Genomic DNA, 16,448 nt, shown 5'->3' on the forward strand with positions numbered 1-16,448 from the left:
CCTACGGGGAATTTGGTTTTATCCACGTCTAAATCCTCTTGGAGTTAAAGTGTTTTTCCAAAAAATTAACAAGGGTGTGTTTACCACTATTACCCATAACCATTTGGGTAATTATGACCAGTAGCTGCAATTCTGAAACATTTCATAATGCATCAAAACATTTCAGCTTTTCTAAAGGGGTAAATCATATTTTTTTAAGTGGGATTATGTTAAGCGGTTATGAGTAGTTAATATCTTAACTCCAGTAGGTATCACGTTTTTGCAAATACTAGCCTACAAACTGAAAGTTTGATCACCCAAAGTGAATGGTTACTTGCATAAATGTTTGGGTTATTTAAAGTGCAGGAAAATAAAGAAACAAAGGGATGGTGGGGGGAATAAATGGTCAAGACAAGTAAAACAAAAGACAAAAATTAAGAAAATTCTGTTCTGATGTAAAGAACCTGACAGTTTCTCCATGTCAGGCATTTCTGTACTTTTGACAAGAGAGTCTTCATTGTGATAAATGGCTTAAGATGGTAATGAGCTTCTTTGGTAATAGACCTTAGGTGCATATTAAAATTTAGCTCTGAGTGAATAATGACACCTAGTTTTAGTAGATGGTCTCTGGTGGTTAGCCTCATTAAGCTTAGTTGAGTAACAACCTCCACACGAATACTGTGGAAAATCTTAGTGACTGCAAGTGCCTGTGGTGACGTGGTGACACAGAAGTATAAAGCTGTGTGTCATCAGCAAACAGAGAGAGACATAATCTGAGATGGGTATGATCAATTAATACAGGTCTAGACAAACTCACTCAGCTAGTCCATCAACTCAGCTCAGCTGAGTCAAAAGCAGTTTTATCAATGAAATATTGGTGTTTGGATTGGCAGAAAATGCACTGGTGAGATTTTCTAAACCAAAATATACTTTATTGATAAAACTGGATTTTTGATGATCTTTCCAATAGAAGGTTACAAATGGATGTCTAATGACCTGTGGTTATTTACAATGAAGATCACTTTAATAACAACTACATGTTACCAAACTGGCTTAAAACAAGCCATGTTCTGACTAGTCATGCAGGTTCCTGCGATCTTAGGGAGGTACAACTACAAAAGAGGGAACACTGCAGCAAAGGACGTGACTGGTGGAGAAAACTGTCAGCACTGAGACACATAAGTGTGCCAAGGCAACACAGCTCACAGGATTTCAGCCACAGGTGCTTCTTTAAAGCAATGCCAATAGGTTCACATATTCTGCACAGTTCCCACTTTTTAACTAGGCACTAGAGATGAGCCTTTTAGATGCACCAAAGTCTCCAGTTCAACATAATTAATTTGCAAAAACTGACAAACTTTCTGATTTTTGTGACCAAATTTCTTACTTTTTCAGACTAAAATGAACAGATATGTCAGTCTTGCCCATTTTAAAGCATGAATACAAAAGTTTACTTTGAATTTACCAAAAATATCCGATTCATTTTGGAATTGAAATATGAAATGTGCAAATTTGATGGATCCATCTATCAAATTGGATGGAAGGATGTTTACATAAAAGACATAAAATAATGGAAATAATATCTGAAGATACAGTGAAAAACAACCCAAATTTATTTAATTTAAGATTGAAAATATGAAAATTCCAAACTTTTTCTTACTACTTAGTCAGCCTGATTTTCAAATCATTGAACATTTTCTCTTCCTTTCTTCAATAGTACCCTGGAAAAGGGTTTTACTACAGGTACTAATAAAACCTCAGTGTAATAACTAGTTGGAACTGAAGTTTGACTGTTATTTCAAACTCCAACAATGCTATAAATTTTAACAGTGAGCAACTGAGAAAGAAAGAGCAGGATAAAAATATCCAGTGGTGTTTATCAGTCCTCAATGGGGAATGTCCACTATGCATGCCTGTAATCACTAACACTGGCATAGAGGCATAACTCCCTCCAGCCTGAGGACTGTGGTACAGCATGAAGTGTATGTACGTGTAGAGCTGCAACATCAAACCCACCTGTTTTACCGCAAATGGCCTCGTAGACCACCTGCTGGCTGCTTGACATGGAACCACTGGCTGAACTCTCTGAGGACATCTGCCTGTTAATCAGAAACAGCTTAAGAATGAACAACGACTGAAAATGATTATTTTTTAAGAAAGTAATGTTGGGGAAAAAATATCCCAAGGACTGTTTGTTTCTGCAGACCTCCAAGGCCTCTGTGGAACTAAACATCTAAACCAAACACGAGGAGAAACAGTTTCTCCCTGCGTGTGATTGTTTTAGCCGCCGTGCGAGCCCTATGACATGAGTAAAGCGGACTCAGATTCAAATAGTTGCACTTTGTGTGCAGTCTGTGGAGCCTGGTGGGGCTAAGTGTTTACTGAGTGCCTCTTGAGGGCTATTGTGACAAGAAGGAGAGAAATTCCTCCTCCTTGTCCAGGGTGATGTGATTATCACACTGGCTAGCATAGGCCGGTGATTACTGACTGAGTCAAGCTGCAGGAAAAGGTTTCAAACATAAAGAATATGCAGAGTAATTAGCAAATACAGTGGTGTATTTACCTCACAGGGCTTCATAAACAAGTCTAAAGATTGTAGAAAAGAAATTAAATACCTCTTTTCACATAATTGCACAGTGAGTGCAGTGTTTTCCAGAAGCACGCTATTAAAAGAGCTACTGAAGCATAAAGCATGAACAGACACGTCTGTAACCTTATGCATTAATTCTGTTGAGCATTTTTAGGGGGAACAATAAATAAAGCTTAGCTGGCATTAACCTCTCGCCCCATAACAGCAGCATGCCAAAGGAGCATTAATAAGGTAATGAGGGTACACACTGCCTCCTTGTAAGGGGCTGCACAGTTGTTCTTTCATACCATTACACAACCACAAATAGAACTGGCCCACTTTAAGCGTGGCATACCTCGACAGGAAGCAGCCCCTTTCACATTGAGAGGGCGAGTGGGGGGGAAGCTTGACCTTTGGGTCCTTTCACATCACTTTCTTTGTCAACAGTCTCTCACTCTGTCACTTTAAGAGTCAAACAGCAGCCAGAAGCGCTGCAGGTGAGAGCTGACTCTGAACCTGCAGTGTGTGCAGATGGCTCCTTAAGCACAACGTTTGGGAAAGTCTAACAATTCACTCAGATCTGCAGTTCCTGTGCTTGCTCCAGTAGCGTGTGCCTAATGCGATTCCACCCTGACCAACAGCGGATAAAGTTTAACCATAAACACACGCTTGGCGGCTTCTGTCTGTATAGAGTATTCTATGAAAATAACTACTGTTGTGGCTGATTAATAGGGAGTGAGAGCAACAGCGAGGCTGACATTAATGGCGCTGGTGTAATTGTCACTCTATTAGTAATGCCACACGATAGCACGGGTTTCCGTAGTTACAGCTGCGACTAACCAAACCTTGCAAACAAAATACCAAACAGGCTCATTTATTTGCATTACAAATTGCTGCTTTCAAAGCCTTCACTGAAGTCATACCACTTTGAGCCTTTGCAGCCCCTCAAGTTGGCAGCTGGGGTATGATGATAGAGCAACGAGAGGGCCCTGCCCTGCTAAGTATGATACCAACAAGCTGCACATTTGCTTCAACTGAGCATGCTCTGTGGCAGCAGAGCTTTAATGGCAATCCTGAAGGCTGAGAGTCTGCAAAAGTGGTCACAGCCTTTTAACTTTCTCACTATTGATCATACTACAACCACAGACGTCAAGGTGTTTTATTAGAATTTAAGGGGATAAAATATGTGGAAAATTGTCAAGTTGCAAGAAAGGGATGCATCATTTTAGCTATTCTATATTTAAATATCAGAAGAATGTGGCAAGCCTCTGCGTTCAATCCACCTGACATTATTTTGATTATCCAGTTTTTGTGGCAAGTACAGACATAAGTCTTTTGGTTTTGTTTCAACCACCTTTGCACATAAAAACACTAAAATAGATCTGGCTCAGTCAGATTAGATGAACATCAATCTTCGTGCAGCCAATTCTCGATGGGATTTAGGTTCTAGAATTTAACTGGGTCATTTTGATACATAAATATGCTTTGATTTGTGTGTGTGTGTATAAAGGGATTCCACTGGAGCTCTGGTTGGATATTTACAGTTTTGACCTGAAGGAAGTCTCAACTCTGCAGCTTCTAAATAGATTTTCTTCCAGGATAGCCCTGCATTTACTCCATCCATCTGCGCATCAACTAGAGATGAAGTGTACAAGGTGATGTACAATGTTAGTTTAGTTTTTATTCAGGGATATTGGAGTAAACCATGTACCCTTTTCGTTCCATTCGACAATTATGCAATAATGTGTTGTTCTATCACATCAAATCTAAATTAGTGGTTGCAATGTGAAAAATATTTTCAGGTTAAGTAACTAACTATAAGCAAAAGCTGAAAATGAATGGGTAAAGAAGTCAGCCCTTCCAAGTACTGCCCACTCCAGACGTTTAGTGGGCAGTACTTGGAAAGATTTTATGTGTTAGACCTTCAAAGAGCACCAACAAACATCAGAAGCGCACTATTCATGGAAAAATCCTGGGGAACAAAGGATGGAATATGTGTATCAAACAATAATTTTACAATTTGATATAGAACGGAGTTTGGAGAGCCAGGCAACCTTGAACTCTCTCAATACATACAGCACAGTGATTCTATTATAAGTTGGAGGGGATTAGCTCGGCACTGGGATACGTTTCAGATGTGCCTCAATAACAAAGGTATAGAGTTGCTCCAAAAAAGAGCCTTGGAAAAATGGGGAAGCAACTTATTACCCTTCCATTTTCTGGAAACAATCATCTTCTTTCTTCTGGATAGAGTTTACTTTTCTCTGTCATTCTTTATTTTCTCATCTCTTTATTCTCTCTTTTCATTGTTTCCATCAGCGCATTTTTTTGCTCCTGAAGCTTCCGTTTTTCCCACACTCTCCCCTGTCACACTGGTCGACCACAAAAATGCAGGACAGAGGAGAGTGTGAGGGGGGCTCTGGAATTCCACATGCAGAAGGTAAACACAGCAACTGCCAGGAAGACACACACACACACACACACACACGCACGCACGCACACACAAGCAAATACAGCTCACCACTCTATATCAGCCATTCTCTGCCTCACTAACTCCTTCTAGGACAGGTAAAGTTGGTCCAATGTGGCAACATGCTGAATGTAACGGATAGCAGAGTAAATGTTTAACTCAAGCCTGGCTGGAGTGAATGAGTCAAAATAACTAAAAAAATGAACTGCCAGATAGATTTGTTGTTGATCATTTGGAGTTAAACTCCCTTGTCGTGCCATTCCTCGTCTACATTAAACAAAACTGAAAAGCCCTCTGCCAGCATGCTTTAAACAAACAATCAGCCCTGATCACAAAGGCTTGCTGCTGTTGTGTAATTTGGATGGATGTTTCAGTAACATAGTCATAAAATTAGCAAGGGAAATCGCTGGCAGTTGAGCCCAGTTTCACCCCTTTTCTTTTTATTTTTCCTTCTGTACTCTTCACCTTATCTCCAAACCAAACAGGATTTAAATGGAGCCCAGAGCCCGGGCCCTTCCACTGAACCAGATTCTGTTTACAGTTCAGGTAGAAATCAGGACTGTGATGAGGTTGTTTACTGAACAGAAAGATACAGCCCACGGCCAAAAGGCTGGGAGCAGTACACTACACTCATATTCTGACTCTCATTAGCATTAGCCGTGTCCGCTTGAACTCCAGGATCCCATGAACCCTGTCTCCTTCCACGAGCTGGGGCCAAAACTGCCACCCCACTGCTCTTAATGTTTCGGAAAGTCCACAGGAACATTGTTTCATTCACCATTAAGTAGAAATACAGCAATTCACCTGGAAGACTTACTTTATTAGGCGCTTTGTTGCTGTTTTCCTGCCCTGTCCTTCCAGCGCACTGCTGGGTGGCTTTGGAGCAAAAGCCGGGCTAACATTGGTCTGGCTGTGGTTGGGGCTGGACCGAACATGTAAGCTGGACGGTGGGCAGCTGGAGGGTTTTGTGGATACCTGCGGGTGTGGACTGCTTGTCTGGTCATGAAACTGGATCTGCGAGGAGAAACAAGGAATCTCAATTAAAGTAAACGGCACAAGAGCAACATTTGAACAAACATTCTAACAAACTGGTGTGATTTGATCTAAACCTGTTCATTACTTGTTTAGCTTTATGTTTAGAGTCACTGTGCTGCACCTTCCCGTCGACTTTGACCAGCTTATCTGCACCCGCTTTTCTGTAGAAAAAAATCTACAGAATGTGCCACTTTTTTATTACATTAATCGTCAGAATAATCAATAGAATACTCGATTACTAAAATAATCATTAGTTGCCACCCTGGTGCAAATTATTTTAAACCCCCACATTTACACCCAAGAAATACTTGTTGAAAAACTCAGCATACATGGCAAGATCGGAAATATTGCTAACTATCCACCTCACATTTGTGCATGTTGCATAAAGGCCAAGGAGTTTATTTTTCATCTCATCTGACCAGAGCCCCTTCTTGGAAACTGCAGACAGAACATCTTTGGCTTTCTTTCAACAATGACTTTCTTTGTGCCAATCTTCCATAAGTGCCAAATTTGTTGAGTAATTAACTAAAATATTGTTCGGTCTGACAGATATGGATCTCTGAAATTCTCCAGTCACCTTACATATCATTTTTTGGTGAACAGCTATATCTCAGTAGGTTTGCAGTTGGGCCGTACACTATTCATTTTCTGGTGATAGATTGAACAAAATAAATAGGTTGAACAAAAAAGAGGTTCAAAACAGGTAGAGATAATTTCATCAGTCATTAATTTCTGTTGTTCCTAAAAAGAGTCTGTTCACTAATATCATTAGAAGAAGAAGGATTAATAATGAGCAGGAGGGGCCAAGTTGTTTGTACGTAATAAAAGACAAGAGGTCTCCAGAGGGAACTCCACAAAACTTGGATGAGAGGTGGAGCATGCATCCATGGGAGTAGTGTACTCTTAAGGACAAAATAAATCAAGCCGCTCCAAAAGTGGCCAGAGGAAGTGTAATCACATTTAGAATGGGTTAGTCATGGAAAATACTGTGGCCTCTGTTTATTAAGGTGAAGTATCAAAGTGCTTGGCATGGAAAAGTGCAGATATTAATGAAATACCATCCAGTATCAAAACAAGCTTAACATTTTTTGAAGTTGGCTGCACTGAAAAGCAAATTCCCCACATCATTTATTTGTTTATGGAAAAGCTCTTCAAAGGCTTGGGAAGGAGGAATATGCTGTTGTCTTTTTGACATAATACTTTAGAAGCACATTTTACTCGGTCCAAGCAGCAGTAGGGAATGCTTGCATACATTCTTTCCACATCTCATGCCCATGCTATTTTCTCTGCTGCTTTATACGGCTATCTAACATGCTAATGGTTTTCCAGTTTCTCAGAGTAGCCGATCAAAGGGCCAATGAGGTGACATGAAATATCTGATGTAATTCCTGTGTTGATAAATGAGAAGCTGGGTTTCCAGGTTGCAAGGCCTATGGCCACAATTCAGTTTGAGAGGGGCCAGGAAGGGCACCTTTCTTTGGCTGCCAGGTGGCCCAGGGCCAAGCCAGTGGAGGAGCCGAACAGTCTGCACCCAGTAACTGGAACGTGGACTGGAGTGCCGGAACAGATCCCCGTTTCTTTCTGTCTCTCCAACTAGCACCCATGAATACACATGAGCATTCACAATCAATAGAAAGCCTGTTTCTGCATCTTTAGTTGATCCAGAATAATCAATTATTTAAATTCTGTTCAGAAAAAAAAATGAGGCTATCGAAACAAAGTACGTTTGAATTAAAATACCAAAATCAATCATTAATGGAAGTAAAGAATGAACGCAGGAAGCTTACAAACTTCTGGATGACTCAACATTTGATCACTACCAAAGATTCTTGGAATCTCTTAAAGTGATTTTGATTAATATTTCTCCAGGCTTTCTGGAGATCTTTCAAATCTGCTTTGTGGCTGCTGGCTTGTTTTAATCATACAATCCCTTTCAAAATTATTCATACTCTTTGAACTATTTTGTGATGATTTTATTACTGATTTTAATTGACAGACCAACAATAAGAAGCACATCACTACTTAGTGGAAGCAGTTAACGTGGTTTCTGATTTTGTTCAAACGTATAATGCTGAAAAGTGTGATGTGGATATCCAATATATGAACCTCTTTAATCTGATACCTCAAAAGCAAATTACATCTGAAACTGAAGCAAAAGGAGGCTCTACAAAGTAAGAAAAAAAAGGTAAGATGAATTAGCATGAGCACACTCCTGCAACCCTCCTGCTTTTTGAAACAGCCACGTGAACACTTTTAAATTACAGCTTTCATGGCTGGTCAGATATAACTTCAAGTGTTTCTTGTTGCTAAATTACAATTGGTGACAATCATACACCAAAATTATATCCATGCTGCAAGGCCAAACAACTAAATGGAGCTCAAATTTGACATAAACTGGGCTGGTAAAACTGGAGATTCCATACAGTGTCTTACAAAACCATTCATCCCATTTAAATTTTTTATATTTTGACAAATTACGAAGACAAACTTCAATTTGTTATTAGGATATTTATATAATATCTTCACACAAGCTTGTGCGTAATTGAGACAAAGAAAAGACAAACATGACTTTTTAATTGAAAGGCTTTGACCAGCTTTCCCAAGTTGATGCTTAGTAGAACCACCTTTAGCTGTAATTAAAGGTCCAAAGTCAAGCTCTGTCAGACTAGTGCTTCTGTGACAAGCTATTTTCTCCTTCGGTCTACAATTTGCTACAATTTGACTTGGTCATTGTACCACATAAATATGCTTTGATCTAAACCACTCTATCATAGGTTGTATGTTTTGGGTTGTTGTTCTGCTGGAAGGTGAAACTTTGCCTCAAGTCGAACAAACCTCTGAAGTCTTCACAGAGCAGATAATGATACTGAGATTAAATTAACCAGGGGTGGACTCTATTTAGGAGTTAGTTTAGACAGTAATTGGTTGCGTGAAATTTAATTTAGGGATATCACGGGTTGAAAACTAATGCACACCGCACTTTTCAGATCTTATGTAGAGACGTTCTTACAGGTCATATTTTTGCACAAATTTATAGCCATCTATCACAACAAAACCGCCCCAAAAAATGGATTACAATTTGTGGTTTTAATATGAAATAATAACATAAAGTGTAGGGGTGTAAATACATGTGACACCACTGTGTTTGCTCTTCTTGACAGCATTATTCGCCTTCCCGTCAAAACCCAATGTAGAAGCTCAGCCAAGCAAAATAAACTTTGGTTAAGGACTAATGCTTGGCTTTCTGAGAATGAACTCCTGTTGAAAACGATGTTGCCACCAAACACCGTTTCGTAACGTGGTTTGGAAAAGGATTAGCAGAATGTGCGACTAGTGAAATATTTAAGAGTTTAATAGTTAAAAGATAATTTTGTAAAACGGTGATGTTAGCCAAAGCAATAGTTTGCATATAATAACCGTTAAAGTCCATCTGTTTTTCTCCTGCATATGTACCTGGTGTCTGGGATGGTCCCTGTCTAAAAACTGATGGGTCTTTAATCTCTGTTGTTGCAGCTGCTGGATAGCAAACTGCAGCTGGTAGCTTCCTTTGGTTGACTGACTGCTCTGCGTGGAGTTCAAGCCCATCACCACATTGGGGGCAGCCTGCGTCTGCGGTGGCCTGCGAGCAAAGATAAGCAGAAGTGAGAAAAACCATTTGAAACCAAGAAATCACACTGTGTTTGCAATATTCAAACCAGTGACGCCATATGAGTTAAATCTGAGTTCAATCAATGAGTTTGAATGTGTCCTTTGGTAGCCTTGGAGTAAGATTGTAGCTGCATCTTTTCTTAATTTTCCAACAAACAACAGATGTAACAGCAGGTAATAGAGGTCTGTATTTTTTGTCACTAATTTCAGAAAGTTAAACTCAGATTTAAGCTCATGTATTACATAGAATGAAATATTTCAAGCCTATATATCCTGACGTTATGATGATTATGGCTTACTAAAAACCCAAAATCCGCTGTCTAATTGTGAAAAAGAGAAATATTGTAAAATTATGGGGAAAACTGCTGACTTGACTGTTGATTGTTGACATCCCTCACAAGAAAGGTATGCCCAAAGGTTACTGCTAAAGACTGAGTGCTTTATCCAAGCAAGTTGCCTTCCACTCAACTTATATAAAGTTGAGTGGAAGGCAAAAATGTGCACCTGCAACAGGGACTTGCAGCCACAGACTTGCAGTAGCTTTACATTTCCGTTTAAAATATCTTTTATCTTTTGTAATATTTCATTTTCTGACACCCTAAATGTTATATTTTTATTATCTCCAGGCTGTAATCATCAAAATGAAATAATGTCTATATATCTCCCTTTATGTTTCACTTTCTGAGATGATTGACAAAAATTATTGTACTTTTTTGCAATATTAAATTTTCTTTTCTAGATGAATCTGTAAACTCTCATTTTCTTTGACAAGCCAGCTTTTAAGATCCTAACCAGTAGCTGAAAGGCCCACAGAAGCTCCAAATCAAAGTGAGCAGATCATGGTCAAAGCAGAGGACAAGGCTGTGGCAAGCAAGGGCCAAACTAAAAATCTTTGTTCTTAGCCTCAGTGCTCCTCTGGCTTCACGTCCCATTTACATTCCAAAGCCACAACCTGGAAAGAAAACTTTTTGACGAGCTACACGCGCTTGTAACTGGATTATTTGCCATTAGAATTAAACCTGCTTCAACCTTTTTTAATTCATTTTCCTCCTGGTAAAACAATGAAGTGACCAGCCAGCCCTTTAGACATGCTTAAATTGAGTCTATGTGGAGTCTGGTTTGCTGCTGTATATATATAACATCAGCCAAAAATAATGCCATAAAGGGATCTATTGGGAGCTGCAAGGAAGAATATAATACAGAGTGGGAGAAGGAGGAGAAAAAACGGGATACATGTACAGTTAAAGAAATGGGAGCCTCGGGGGTCTTAACAACAAAATGTTCTTGGAAATTCCTCCCATGCATGCAATAACATTTGTCCGTTGGTCCATAGTTAAAGAAAACACAGCAGACCTAAAATCACAATAGCGGCAATATTTTTAGACTTCAACTATGATAAACTCTAAAATTAGAATTCAGTTAATCTTGAACAACAATGCAAACTGTGGGATAATAATCTTGTGTCGCTCAAGTGAAAAAATATTCCTTGTCCTGAGCGGCCAAACAAAGACACAGGGGATCTTAAACTCATGTGAACATGCTATCCGCCCATGCATTTCTCAGTTCACATAATAGCTCATATATCGCAAAAACAACTGGTGTGACTAGGAGCCAGTGAAGATTTTTTTTTTTAAGCTTCTGGAAACAAAGGCTCGTCTGTGAACCCTATGAGGCCAGTTATTCTAAAACTCTTGGGGGACAAAAGAAGAATTTGTTCCTTGTTTACAGCAGTTATTTTCTCTAACTTGACTGCTGTTTGCACACTGGACCGCCATGTCCTTTAGCCCTGCTGTTTTATTAGCATACATTGCATCCATACCGCCCTATCACAGTAAGAGCATGAGCTTTTCTCGAGCTCACTTTCATCAGAGAACCAAATGTTGAGGACACCACAGAAACTTCTACACATATCGGGAATCTTAACAACAGGAGGAAGAGATTTTGTTCAGCACTGCAACCAATAAAATAAATAAAAAAAATAAAAATTAAAAAAAAAAACATTTGAAAGACAAAAACGGATTTCCATCTGATATTCTCATCACACCGTATCTGCAGAGCTCAGACTTTTTAGGACTAACCACTAATTTAGAGAGACTGTTCAGGAGTGTCAGTTTACTCCCTGCTGTGCTTGCCGTCTTCTAATTTGCTGATATAACTTACTGTTGAACAACAGAGCAGTACGGGAGCACATGTGCAGCATCAATCTAACTCGGAGTGAATGTGGGAAAATGGACCGTTTGAGATGACATCATGCCAGACTATCTCAAAGCTCTGCCTGGTCAGTGTAAACATCAGACGCCTCAAGACTGTGAGGGTATTTCCAGCCATTAATCAGTGTTTGTTTATAGAGCTTTCCTGCAACAACATGACACAGAGAAGAAACATCCTTGAAATGCGAAAAATGACCCGTATTTATGGTTTTGTTCAGTCTAATGATGCAAGGAATGCTTATATTGAAGCTGGAAGAAGCCTGAGAAATATAGGATTGGAGCCTACTAGTAGTCTGAAGTCCTAAACATCATTATATGTAGATCATCAGAGACGGCTGAAGGCTCTATGCCATACTATAAAAGGCAGAGACATACAAGCTTGGTAAACATGGTGGAAAAGTGTGGGAAAAATAACTCCATAGCCAGACTTCTTTACACAATACTGTCTATACATCCATTTATTCTGTATCTTTTCATTTAGTTAATTAATTAATTATATTTTTATGCATTTATTTTTCCATGCACCTACAAATCAGTTTCATGTCTGGTCTCTGAAATATTTGCAACTTTTATTGCATTGATTCATTTTACAATCTGTAGCATGCACCCCAAATTCAATTCTTTGTATAACCACATTTTGTTTTTGGAGCTATGCCTCTACCAGTTTTCTCAGTCAGTCTGTATGGAGATGATCTCTGAACATCAGTTTTCAAGTTTTGCCACAGGATTTATGCCTATGCTTTGACTAGACCATTCTAACACATGAATGTGATTTGTCCTGTATGTGGTGTCCTGAAACATTTAGGTGTACTTCTAGTGCAACACACCTGAATGCAATGATTAATCATTATTATGTAAGTAGGGATTGCACTCTTTAAGGGGTACTGAGTAATATTTCAAAGATAGTTGCTATCAGTTTTGTTCCAGAGGTGTTTATATCTGGTGGAACTACATCGACTCAGTGGAATTTCAGCTGTTCTTACCTAAAGGCTTCTCCTTCATAGAACCACATCTGTTACCAATCAGAGAGAATGGAACCTCTTTTTAAACTCAAAGGAACAGAGACATCAGGCCATTTTTTGTGGTACACTGACTCGCATCAAAGAATTCAGACACTTTTACAGCAGTTTTTCTGATTAGTCAGGAGAATGGGCGTTCAAAAAGGTCTTTTGAAATGTTACACCCTTGCAATACATCACAAGGCACTGAATTAAATTTAAACACCCTGTAAAAGTACAGTTTCTGAAGTTCTTGTTTTATAGAGCTGTAGAAAAAAGAACACTAACAAATGTCATATCACTAGCAATAAAAACGGATAAAATACTAAAAACATTTCACAATAGTTTTATTTGGCTAAACAATTAAAGACTGCCTAAAAGCAACTACTGACTGTAAAAGAAATCAGATATTGAAGTTGATTATAAACAACGAAGCCACTGGTGTTTCCAGTAAATCAAAGCCCTGAGAACTAATTGCTCAGGTTGCGCTGACCTTTTGTGTTGTCTGTCATTTTGACTGACAGGGTCAAATAAATAATCTATAATCTATTTTTTACCCATCAGTTTTTAAAATGACAATAGTAACATAGACAATTGCATGTAATGTCCATTAAATTTAATTCATATTCAACAAGAGAATTCACACAATGCCATCACACATCAAACAAATGAATACATGTAACTTTTTCTCCGCAGTGACAAAAACCACTGACTCTGGTTGCAGTGACTACATATGAACAATAAGATTAAACGATTGCACTTAAATTATGAACAATTCAACTGTTGTGGACAGAAAGCACAATCTCAACTTCCTCCTGGTCTGCATGGACCTGAATTATGCATTGGAGACAGGTATTACAAGCATCACTTAAGCTGAAGTTTTGTCCTGTAACTGGTGGGTTACCAGTGTGAATCCCGTTCTGCCCAGAATAAAATGCAGTTCACCATAAGTGTGTGAATGAATGACTGATTGCAGTGTAAACTGCTTTGGAGTCTTCTGACTTGATACAGTGCCATAGAAATGCAGGTAATTTACCTCTGGGGATGGTATGCTGCATGATTAATAGTTGTCCTGTCAACAGATTCAATCACTTGAGCCAAGGATCTTTGTAGCTACTCCAGAGCTACCATGGGCCTTTTCTTGTTGGTTGCATTGGACTTTAATTAGGCATATCAAAGTAAAAGGGGATGTATGTTAATGTATGGCCCTCTTTCATGTTCTACATGATTTATAAAACTTTTTACATATCGTGATTTTTACTAATCATTTATCGTTTTCCTTCAACTTCACAATTCTGCACTATTTTCTGTTGGTGCGTCACAAAATCCAAATGAAACACACTTTGCAATGCGGCTAAATAAGAAAAGGTTTAAGATATGAGCATGTTTGCAAGGTTTCGTGCAATCTCTGACATTTCACTGAAATCACTCTGTGGGGAGCTGGCTTGGTCTCTAAACGTCTGCCTACCATTTGTGTTTTTAAAGCACATCAGTTCACTTCATATAAAAGTACAAAGATGTCCGAGACCGGAAGTGAGGTTAACAGTGGCTGTGACAGGACGTGCTATATGATTGAACATCCTCTAATTGTCAGCACAAAGGATTTAGGCAAGACTTCTGAGAATGCTGATGCAGCATACCTGCTAGATCCCGGCAGCGGCACTTCAAAGAGCCACGCTGGCCTTTGAAACCCATCATACCTCACCCTTGTGGTCGTTAAAAAGAGCCAGTGTGCTTAACAGTTTCAGTATGTTTGGCACAAGCCATTGGTCCAAGTATAACAGACGAGAAAATTCAGTGTTTCATGAAACAGTGTGTATTAAATCAAAAACATTTGTAATTATATTAGATATTTCAGCACAATAAACACACATCCACACAAACATGGATTGCTTGATTAAAGAACATCTAAAAGACCATGAGGAAATAACATTTCTAAAACTCTGAGACCAAAAATGTGATCCCTGACAGCACTGGATCTCTCAAATGCTGATTTCTGTTTCTAGAGTATGGTTAGATGAAGCCATTTGCGAATAATAAATTCTATAAAAAGTCCCCTCTTGGTTGGTGGAAATAAAAACATTTGTAAAGGGGAAACGGCCAGACATTCCAGGAATACCCTGACAGCTCGATACATTTAAGGACTGGACTGGAAAACCAGAGTCAGAGATCAGGGCCAAGCTGTCTGAGGCACTGCCATTTACACTACCAGCAACAAAAAAAGTAAAAGTGGAGGCTGATCATGTGTACTATAGCATAGTATTCCTGGTCTATTACCATATACCATGACAGTTTGATTCTTTTTTTTTTCTTCTCACTGTAGCGTGACAGGAGTGAGAAAAGAGGAATTTCACTAGACACAGAGGTAAGACGTATTTTATGGGTACTCAGCAGCCAGTTGTTCTGAAGCGTTTCGACTATGAGTTTTTTGCTTTGGAACTTAGACATCTTTATATCTACCAAGGCCATTTTATGAGTGGGTTTCCATTACACAGGGCCTAAATCTGATCCTTCATGTCTATTACGTCCTCTGACGCTGAGCAGATTCTCTTCCTATGGTGATCTGAGGACCATCACCTCAACAGTGGAGTCCAGAATGTGATTAGAAACAGTTAAGCTGGACTAAAACAACGTTTATATAAATTCACATCAGTTACAATAGTTTAAAAGTCAAGGTTTGCCACTCTTAACTTAAAAGAAACGTACAGAATGGATTTCGTATGGACCTTAAATGAACTGAGCCAATCCAGACTTCAAGTAGCAGAAGAAAGGAAAGGGGGTGGTCTGACCAGGATTACAATTGTCTACCTAAAAACATAATTTTGCCAGTTTCAAAGTGGTTAACCTCTGAAAATTAACTAAAATCAGTTTTACTGAGAAGTTTGTAGTTGTTCATGGATATTTTATAATGACAGCCTCCAATGTAACCACACACAAGTAGCAGCTCCTCCGTTCAGACTTAAAATCGGTAGGAGGAGGCCGGGGTACCCAGAGAGAACCCACACTTCCATCAGGATAACTCCATACAAAAAAGAACCCAGGCCTTTCTTGCTGCAGCTGGACCACTGCCGGTCTTACTTTTAAAACTTTAACTTCATCTGTTAAGTCACTTAAAAAGTGTTGCTGTCTCAGTAGCATTAAGGAGTATAAACTGGGAGATGAAAGAAACAAAATGAAGGGGAAATTTTACCAATCAGAAATGTTTACCATCTTCCCACTGGTAAGTTTCAGGGCAAATTTCTACCTGTGTTTGTTTTCGCCCCGGTTACTGTAGCAAAAAAGCGCGGTGGAGGATCAGCTACCCTGGATGCCAAAAAGGTTCTGGCAGTGAAAACACAACTTCAATTACATAAAGAGAGCAACATTTTCCAGCACCAAGTTTCACCAAACTGCCTGGAGGGGCAATTCCTTCCCAAAGACCAACCAATTTTAATCTAATATTCTGTTAAAGACCATTAAACAGGCCTTTGGATTCTATTGACTGTGACCAAGTAGGCAGCTATAAAACACAAAAATCTCAGGACAGCAGTTTGGCCAAA

At 39.1% G+C, this 16,448-nt stretch overlaps 1 protein-coding gene across 10 annotated transcripts in view; it reads right to left on the bottom strand.

Moving 5' to 3' along the window:
- The window catches only part of ttll5 (tubulin tyrosine ligase-like family, member 5), a 66,319-nt gene that overhangs the window by 7,980 nt on the left and 41,891 nt on the right, over positions 1-16,448 (bottom strand). For 6 of the 10 annotated variants that reach the window (XM_015036347.1, XM_015036346.1, XM_015036341.1 and 3 more), the window contains exons 29-31: positions 9,507-9,672; positions 5,836-6,032; positions 1,996-2,078 (exon numbers count right to left, since the gene is read on the bottom strand). In XM_015036347.1, the coding sequence (XP_014891833.1) occupies positions 1,996-2,078; positions 5,836-6,032; positions 9,507-9,672 (446 nt within the window). Of the gene's footprint in view, positions 1-1,995; positions 2,079-5,835; positions 6,033-9,506; positions 9,673-11,861; positions 12,057-16,448 lie in introns of those variants that run through there. The other 4 variants (XM_015036350.1, XM_015036349.1, XM_015036348.1 and 1 more) reach the window with 2 other exon arrangements.

Source organism: Poecilia latipinna, unplaced genomic scaffold, assembly GCF_001443285.1.
Source record: "Poecilia latipinna isolate Pla-1442-1.1 unplaced genomic scaffold, P_latipinna-1.0 Scaffold365, whole genome shotgun sequence".
Lineage (NCBI taxonomy): Eukaryota > Metazoa > Chordata > Actinopteri > Cyprinodontiformes > Poeciliidae > Poecilia > Poecilia latipinna.